Source organism: Procambarus clarkii, chromosome 62 (assembly GCF_040958095.1).
Source record: "Procambarus clarkii isolate CNS0578487 chromosome 62, FALCON_Pclarkii_2.0, whole genome shotgun sequence".
Taxonomy (NCBI): Eukaryota; Metazoa; Arthropoda; class Malacostraca; order Decapoda; family Cambaridae; genus Procambarus; species Procambarus clarkii.
The window spans coordinates 9,430,939-9,440,722 of NC_091211.1; the positions used below are offsets into that span (position 1 = coordinate 9,430,939).

The window sequence follows — 9,784 nt, forward strand, 5'->3', positions numbered from 1 at the left end:
ATTGTCTGAGAGTGACATGCCCATTTGTACTGTCCAGCTAAGGTCGGAATATGTGTCGGCAGAGGTGATGTTGGGAGTATGCCCCGACATACCTATTCCAGGAGTCCAAGTGATCCTGGGGAATGACTTGTGCAGGACAAAGGTGTTGCCAAGAGTCATAGTGGAGACTGTGCCAGAGGAGTGCCCAGAGGGCCACGGCACGGGTGGGACACCTGAGAGTGTGAACCTGACTGACATCCAAGGAGATGCATCAGGAGACTGCCAAGCCATTGAGTACCCTGTCTAGTAGTGATGAAGGCAGAGGTGGCCGACGAGGAAGACGCTGGAGAAAATGAGACAGTGGCAATTCAACCGGTAGAAGATATCGACGTAGATATAGCGTGGTTATTTGAGGAAGGTCCGGCTCAGGAAGATGAAGTTTCGGTGAGGTCAAAAGTGAAGACGACCCAGCCGAAGAAGAATCATGTGAAGAGAGCGGACCTGAATAGAGCCCAGCCCGCTGAAATTAAGAGTCTGAAGGTGAATGCAACTGTGCTGAGTAGAAATGAAGAAGGATGTGGACATACTGAGGACGGGAGTAGAGCGTCAAGTTGTCCACGAGCACAGAGGCATTTGGATAGTGGAATTAAGTTGTTTGAGATGTCAGGAGTTGACATGTTTCACAGAAAACGTGGAGGAGAGATAGTGAAGAAGAGTAAGAGCCGAGAAAATGAAGGAGAAGAGACAGTATGTGTGGACAGATGCTTACGAGCACTCTAGGAGAGGTAAAGTGACATGTACGGTCGAGTGCTGTTGGGTGTAGTACAGTGCTCGAAGAAACTTTTAGGGAACGAAGAAGATTTGAAAGAGAAGAAATGGAGTTGTATAGAGGTGAGAAGTGTGGGAAGAGGATGATGATACAAGCGTGGAGGAATAGAAGAAAGCCGAGGACTTGATGGAAGTCAAACAGGATGAGGTCTCGGATAAATGAGGAGACGAAAGGGAGGATCGTCGGTGAAGACGAGGGAGTGAAGTATTATGACAGGAGACGGAAGTATAATGGCAGTAGATGGAAGTGTGAAGACGACAGAGGAAGTACAGACAGTAGATGTCTGACTCTGGGGGTGAAGAGAAGAAGATGAGGAAATGGAGGGTGGAAACAATAAGTAGAGCGGGCGTCCAAGGAGGACAGCCTAGCCAAGAGGTGCCAGAGAAGTCAGATCGTTTGTGAGAAGATCATGTTTCTGGCGAGCTGTGAACTAGATATTGCAAATTACAAGGTGCGACCGGATGTGCAGTGTACATCGATGATATTGTAGTGTTCGCTGATTCCTGGAAGGATCACGTGGATCGACTTTTAGATTTGTTTGATCGATTGGAGAAGGCCAACATGACGATCAACTTAGCAAAAAGCGAGTTCGGGAGAGCAAGCCTGGAGTACCTTGGATATATAGTAGGGCAAGTTGAGGTTGCTCCGGTAAGAACAAAGGTGGAGGCCATTGACAACTTCCCGGTGCCCAGGAGTAAGAAAGAATTGTTGAGATACCTCGGTATGATTGGATATTACAGGAAGTTCTGTGAAAATTTCTCCATCATAGCCGCTCCTATGACGAGTTTGCTGTCAAACAGCAAGAAGTGGGAGTGGAATGGAACAGCACAAGAAACGTTTGAAAAGACCAAAAGACTGTTGACCGAGGCGCCTGTACTAATGTCGCCAGATTTTGGAGCGCCATTTACGTTATATGTAGATGCCAGTGATATAGGGGCTGGAGCTGTACTTACTGTTATGATCCCAGGTAGCCGAAAAACGAGTCTCCTCTTTGAGAATTATTCTATCAAGCCTAACCTGACTAGAAGGTCTAGAGGTCTAGGAAATATAGAGGTGATAACACAGATGTAAAATATTTGGTTGAATTTAATAAACAATTTGAGATTATGGGCAGTGAATAAGAAAATAGATAAATGACTGGTTAGGAGAAGTGGATAATTTGCTGGAAATACAAGGCTCGCTTCTGGAGGGCTTTGATCTCACTTGAGTGCCAGACATCGCAGGGGAAAGCCGTGCTCCGTTTGAGCTCCCGTCAGAAAGGAACACCTAGTGATATATCTCCAAGAGAAGAGAAGTGTGCAGATGTGCCAGCTGTGGAATCGAGCTGGGAACGTTGTGGTCTCAAGTCCTGGACGGCGAGGAGTGTTTATTAAGCCGCCCAGAGACATTATCGTGGGCCGTGGGAGTGCCCTGACCAGACTCCGTCAGAGGGAGGAGCGCCCTCAACTAGGCAATCTGTGGTAAGCACGATTTAAGCCAGTTCATAGTGATTACTTGTAGTTGGTCGTGTGCCCAGCGACAGTAGCAATGTTTATTGATAAGTTAGACATGTTTTGATAAGGCAGAAAGCCTAAAATAAAAGAGTGGAGAGGGAGGAACGTCCTGGAGGACGGAGCGACGTCCGTCCCCTCTGAGCACTGGCAGGTGACTGAGGGAGCCCAGCTCCTGACGGCGGAGGACCCTCCCAGAGTGAGTGAGGACCGCCGGGCACGGCGGAGCATGGACCAGCCCAAAATGGGGGAGTCCACTCACACAGTATGTAGAGAACAGATAAATATTATAGGCAAACATATTGTGTGGTTATTTTTGTTTATGTGTTTAAGGGGAAACATTTTTATTGGAGTGTCGATGGGTTGCAGGTTTGTCTTTGGAGAAGAAGTTGCTGAGAACTTCGAAGCCAGCACAGAAGGAGTAGTTGATGAGACTCCAAGGTAGTGGAGGAGAGGACCTCGAACTGTGAGGAGAAGCAGTGAAGAGGAGTGTCACGTGCTTCTGTTGAGGTGGTGAAGCAGATAGTTGCTCGAGGAAACTTCATGGTGTAGCAGCCAGGAGAGCTGTGGAGGACCCTAGTAGAGGTGGCGAAGCACCATAGTTGCCCGAGGAAAACTTCATGGTGTAGCAGCCTGGAGGAGCTGCAGAGGATCCTGGTAGTAAAACCCGGAAGAACCTGAAGAGATCAGGGTAGTGAACTTCCAGATGTTGAAGGGAAGTTCTAAATGATTACTTTTAGGGAGGTGATAGAGTGTTCGGTTGTCATTAGCGTGCAAGACGCAGTGAAAGGTGAGGGATTGTTTGCCATTCTTGTGCCGAGGAGTGTTTATACTGAAGTATACAGTTACAGTCGTAGGCTGGATTACCTACAGATGTATGTGTTCTAGGACTGATAGGGTGATCGATTGATCATTGTTGTGTACCAAGGAACGTTTATACTGATATATATATGTTATAGCACTCATACGCTGATTTTCCTTGTACATGTTTATAGATATATATATATATTCTCTTGCTGATAGTGCAACATTGTATTATAAGACTTGACCTACTTGAGGAGGTTGGTAATATCAGGTGGTGAACCAGGAGATAGAATACCACTTGATAAGCAGATGATAGAGTTCTGATGGTGTTGGAGGGCAACCTGACTGAAATAGTATAGAGTGTAGGATTCATTATTAATATACGTGTGTATGTATTGTGTATGTGCTTTGTCCAGTAAATGTATTCAAATTTGCTGGTGTTTGCCCTTGTCCTAGTGAAGCTTCCCAGGAAGTAGTAAAGAAGGAGAGAGAGAGAGAGAAAGAATCAAAAACCACCACTGTGGACAGGGTAGAACAGAAAACTAATAAGTCAAAGGGGATTGAGGAGATCACATCACATAAGGAGAGAGAGGGGAGTCACAGCGGCTCGAGTGGGTGTGTGCACGTGACAACGAGGCTAAGTATTGGAACCGCATCCCCCTAAACGTGTGACATTGAGCCCCTCTTCAAGAGCCAGAAGCGCCCAGGGTGATCTCCTGGTAAAGTATAAGCACTCTACCGAGTTGTGGGTTGGGTTGTCCAGAAAGAAGGATCAACAACGACAACACCACCAACCCACACTATACAATACCAGGCAGCAGGTCCCCCCTCTCCACGGCGCTGAAAGTCTCCAATGGAAAGGCAAACATAGACAGAAAGTAAATAGGAGAATTAAAATAGACTAGGGATGAGGTTATTCTACATTAGGTTTCAGGGTCACTGGGGTAACGCAAAACACACGACTCATAGACCGGCTTTTTAATCCCCTTGAGCGAAATGCTAAGACGGGGAGACGAGCAATCACTCGCTGGGGTAACGAAAATGGACCGGGACATAGCCCAGCTTTTTAATCCCCTTGAACGAAATGCTGAGACCAGGAGTCGAGCAATCACTCGCTGGGGTAACGAAATATTCACGACTCACAGACCAGCTTTTTAATCCCCTTGAGCGGAATGCTGAGACCTGGAAATGAGCAATCACCCGCTGGGGTAACGAAACAGCATGGAACCATATCGCTGCCATTTAATCCCACTGGGGTAACGAAACAGCATGGAGCCATATCACTGCCGTTTAATCCCAATGAGGTCACGAAAAAACATGGATCCATATCGCTGCCATTTAATCTCACTGAGGTAACGAAAAAACATGGAGCCATATCGCTGCCGTTGGTAAAACTTAAAAAACACCCATGCACCATATCGCTGCCGTCGCCATTTATAACGAAAAATACACGACACATAACGCTTCCATCGGAAAAAGCAAAACGGCGGCGTTATGTGTCGTTTACCACTACTCACTTCGTCCTCTGCCTCCGCATCCTCAATCCCTACCTCCTTCCAACAAGCTCCTCCACTCCACCTCCGCGTCCTCAGGCTCCCCCACCTCCACTTCCTCGTCTTCAAACCCCACCTCCTCGCCCTCAAGCTCTTCCCCCCTCCGCGTCCTCAAGTTCCACCTCCTAGCATTCATGCTCCTCCACCTTCGCGTCCTCAAACTCCACCTCCTCGCACTCAAGCTCCTCCACCTCCATCTCTTCGTCCTCAAGCTCCTACTCCTTGCCCTCAAGCTCCTACTCCTTGCCCTCAAGCTCCTACTCCTTGCCCTCTAGCTCCTCCACCTACACTTCCGCGTCCTTAAGCTCTACTGCCTCGCCCTCTAGCTTACCCAGCTCCACCTCCTCGCCTTCAAGCTCCTCCACCTCTTCTTCAGCGTCCTTAAGTTCCACCTCCAACTCCGCGCCTCAAGCTCCTCAACTTCCAACTCCGCGTCTCCAAGCTCTACCTCCACGCCTTCAAGCTCATCCACTTTCGCGTCCTCAAGCTACACCTCCTCGCTTTTAAGCTCCTCCACCTCCACCTCCGCGTTATTAAGCTCCACCAACTAGCCCTCAAGCTCCTCTACCTCTACGTTCTCAAGCTCCACTTTCTAGCCCTCAAGCTCTTCCACCTCCGATTCCTCAAGTTCCACCTCCTCGCTATCAATCTTCTCTACCTCCGCGTCCTCAGGCTCCACCTCTTCCCCCCAAGTTCCTCCACTCGACATCTGTGTTCTCAAGCACCACCTCTGCGTCCTCAAGCTTTACCTCCTTACCCTCAAGCTCCTCTTCTTCCACCTACGCATCCTGATGCTAAACCTCGTTGCTCTCATGCTCCTCCATTTCCACGTCCTCGCCCTCAAGCTCTTCTACCTCCACTTTCGGGTCCTCAAGCTCCACCTGTTAGCCCTTAAGTTCCACTTCCTTGCCTTCAAGCTCCTCCAAATAATCAACCAGAAGCTTCACCTCCGCGCTCTCAAGCTTCACCTCCTCGCTCTCTAGCTCCTCTACCTCCACCTCCGCGACCTCAGTTTCCACCTCCACTATTTGCGGATTATTTTGGTAATGCTTAGGATTTGGATTATTGTACTTGTTATTTATAGAAGACAGATAGTAAATAAATTCAATAAATTTAGTTGCTTATTTTTAATAATAAATTTAGTTTTGTTGTTTGCATTATTAATAACTTTTTATTCAATAAATTATTTGATGTTTTATTTAAGGTTTGAGAATTCTTTAATTCCTACTTTAATTTTGATTTTCGGATGGGGGTACCAGCCTAAGCGAACTCAAGCTGGTATTTACATATTGTTTTATACTTTGTTTGCTTCTTTACCTTTATTAATGTCTTTAATTAGATTATATATAGTAGGAGGAAGTTTAACAAAAGGGTTGGTTACGTTTGGTATATGAGAAGTAAGTATAATTAGTATTTTATGGTATTTTCCACAGTGTGAGCATTTGTAGGGTGTGCGTGCATATTAGTGTTCTTGGTGATGTTGTTGTAAGGGTTTTATGTTTATGGCAAGTAGATATAAAGTCTTTAATTGCCTATTCTTCGGTAGCTCATATAAGGATAGTTTTAAGGGGTTTAATGGTATTTAGGTGATGAGGTGTAAATGGGGCTGTAATTATTATGGTTGGTCATGGGTTATGTTCATCTGGTTTATTTTATTTATCTAATATTATTTATGAGCGATTGGGAAGACGAAATTTATTAGTTAATAAATGATTATTAAATTTTATACATTCTTTAGGTCGGTGGGGATTTTTATTAAGGATTAGTAACATAGCACCTCCTCCTACATTAAATTTATTAGGAGAGATTAATTTATTTATCAGGATAGTTAGGTGAAGAAAGGTTAGGATAATTAAGTTAGTTGGATTATCTCTTTTTAGGGCGGCTTACATGTTATATTTATATTCAGTTAGACAACATGGAACGTGTTTTAGGTAATTATATGCATGTTGTTCTGGAAAGTTAAGGGATTATTATGTGTTGAGTCTTCACTGAATTTCTTTAAATATAATAATTTTAAAGAGATTTGTAGTGCTGTAATTAATTTAAATAGTTAGAAACAACGTTGAATTGTGGTGTCAAAGTTATAAGGGTTTATTTTAAATAGTGATATGGAAATCCTCTATGCACTTAGTGAGGTTATTTTTTTAGTTAGGGATTCTTTGTTATGGTTAACTATATATTTAATAATATTGCAGGGTTTATTAAGGTATGTAGTTGAATGCTCAAGCTCCTCCACTTCCACAACCGTGTCCTCAAACTCCACCTCCTTGCCCTCAAGCACCTCCACCTCCACCTTCGCGTCCTCAAGTGCACCTCCTCGCCCATAAGCTCCTACAACTCCACCTCCGCGTCCTCAAGCTCCACCTCTGCGCCCTCAAGATCCTCCACCTCCATCTCCGCGTCCTTAAGTTCCACCTCCTCCCTCCAATCTTCTCCACTCCACGTCTGCGTCCTCAATCCCCACATCCGCCCAACAAGCACCTCTACTTCCACCTCCTTGCCCTGAAGCTCCTGAACCTCCACGTCCACCTTCACAAGCTCCACCTCCTCGCCCTCAATCTGTTCTCCCTCCTCATCCTCAAGCTCAACCTCCACGCTATCAATCTTTTCCACATCCTCATCCTCAAGCTCCACCTTTTTCCCACAAGCTTTTCCGCTCCACCTGCCCCCAAGCTTCTCCACTCCACCTCCGAGTCCTCAATTTACACTTCCGCCCAACAAGCTGCTCCACCTCCATCTCCTCGTCCTCTAACTACACCTAATCACCCTCAAGCTCCTCCACCTCTGCGGCCTCAAGCTTTACCTCCTCGCTCTCAAACTCTTCCCCCTCCGCGTCCTTAAGTTCCACCTCCTAGAGATCCTGCTTCTCCACCTTCGCATCCTCAAGCTCCACCACCTCTTCCTCGGCGTCTTCAAGCTCCACTCTCGCCATCAAGCTCATCCACTTCCACCTCCAGGTCCTCATGCTCCACCTCTGCGGCCTTAAGCCACACCACTTCTACCTACGCGTCCTTAAGTTCCACCTCCTCGCCCTCAATCTCCTCCACCTCTATATCAGCGTTCTTCATCTCCACCTCCTCGACTTCAAGCTCCTTAACCTCCACCTCCGTGTCCTGAAGCTCCATTGCCTCCCCCTCAAGCTGTTCTACTCCACCTCCGCGTCCTGAAGATTCATCTCAACACCTTCAAGTTCCTCCAACTCCACCATCGCGTCCTCAGATTCCACCTCTTTGCTCTCAAGCTCCTCCACCTCCTCGCCCTCAAGCTCTTCCACCTCCACTTCCGCGTCCTCAACCTCCACCTCCTAGCCCTCAAGCTCTTCCACCTCCACTTCCACGTCCTCAACCTCCACCTCCTCGTGTAATGGAGGGTGGGGAAAATAGCTCTCTTTAGTCCATTGTCCCCCCCCCCCAGTTAACTAACGAGGGCGGGGGGAAACAGTTCTCTTTTGTCAATTATCCGCCCTCAATTAACTATCCTAGAGTTCCCCCAGAGCTCCTACTACAACCTCTCTAGTTCAACACCTTGTAACCTAGGTATTTGATTACCTAGGTGCTACAACTACAAGGTGCCGTAACTTGATCAGCTACCCGCAAACTCTACAGAAACTCTAGAAACATTTCACTGCCACAAACGTACAAGAGAACGAAAGGAAAGAGATGAATAATGAAGTAATTAGTGAGGGTTCGGGGTGAGAGAGGTAGGGAGGAGTAGGTGGGAGGAGTAAGGAGGGGTCGTCAGGTGAAAGGGAAAGGGGGAGAGAGGGTACGGAGATGAATAGGAAGTAGTGGTAGAGGTAAAAGGGTAGATAGGTAGAAGTAGAAAAGTAGATAGTAGAAGTAGACAGGCTGCCACCATCCATTCTAATCAGTACATACAAGACAAGGAATGGAACTCCTCTGAATCAAAATATGTTATTAGCATGTGTCAACTGGAATCATGTTCCAGGCAAGATTCTTTTATTTAATCACTCCAGAGAACTCTACACTCTAGTTTGCATATTGTATCCAAAAATCCCAGATCTAGGAACAATTAAAATCAGATTACAAGTAAAGTGAATCAAGTATATATTTCTCAATAATTCATCATGTATATTTATCAGGATAGATATCCGAATTCAAGCAATCAAACTGAAGGTTCACTATTACTATACAAAGTGAGTCCTTACCCAAGAATTCGGGCCGCCTAAAACAGGCGGCTTGTTTGAAGGACCCACTGGCTAGCCGCCTGCAATTATGAGCTTAGCAGAAACAAGGTGAACTTCACATGACCTGACCTTGGTCACTTGGTGGTCATTAACACTCTAAAGGTGTGACTATCAGGCCGACAGAATAGCGCCTCTCAAATCCTTGTCTGTGACTCATGAACTATATATATCTATCTATATATATATATAAATGTAAATGTTCGTTTGTTCAAAATCGCTAATCTCCGAAAGTTCTTCACCGATTGCTTGGAAATTTTCACACAATGTTCCATTCGCATTCAAGCAGGTTTTTATATACATACTATATAGATGTCACGTCTGTCACGGAAAAAAACATGTTTTTTTCTGAAAAACTGTAATTTTCATGTATTTTTCATGTGAGGGAAATCTTCGAAACCTCTTTACCGATTGCTTTGAAATTTTGACACAACGTTTCATTCAAACAGGCGCATGTTTTTATATACCTACTATATATATGCCTCACCTGGGACAGGAAAAAAACATGCTGTTTTTGAAAAACGCCGCCATCTGTTGGACGTAAGAGCAACTCACTCTGTAATCTCCGAAATTTCTTCACTAATTGCTTTGAAATTTTTTACACAACATTCCTTTAAAATTCGCGTGTGTTTTGATGTACCTACTATAAAGATGCCACACCTGTGACGGGTAAAAACATGCTTCTCTTGAAAAACAGAGCCATCCCTGTTGGACGTAATAGCAACACAGGTTGAACTAAATATGTTACGATTACATTTCAATGTTTCCGATTGCATTGATAAAGTGAATTTTCATAGATTTCAATTTATTTTCATTTTGATTTAATTATTTTGTGTGACATGGCATTGGGCTTTGTTGTTTAGCATACCATTCATTTCGTGAGTATAGTTTATTTTATATTTTTTCATTGTTTTTCATTTCG

General features: G+C 45.2%; 1 protein-coding gene and 1 pseudogene across 1 annotated transcript; one reads left to right on the top strand and one right to left on the bottom strand.

Moving 5' to 3' along the window:
• The first annotated feature begins 291 nt into the window (after positions 1 to 291).
• Positions 292 to 6,695, top strand: LOC138354312 (NADH-ubiquinone oxidoreductase chain 4-like; annotated as a pseudogene).
• Positions 6,696 to 6,989: 294 nt separating this feature from the next.
• On the bottom strand, positions 6,990 to 7,783 carry LOC138354313 (uncharacterized). Its single transcript, XM_069308461.1, has 2 exons — positions 7,665 to 7,783; positions 6,990 to 7,320 (listed from the first exon to the last, which is right to left on the bottom strand). Exons 1-2 carry the CDS (start codon positions 7,781 to 7,783, stop codon positions 6,990 to 6,992), a joined length of 450 nt encoding a protein of 149 aa, XP_069164562.1.
• Positions 7,784 to 9,784: the final 2,001 nt, after the last annotated feature.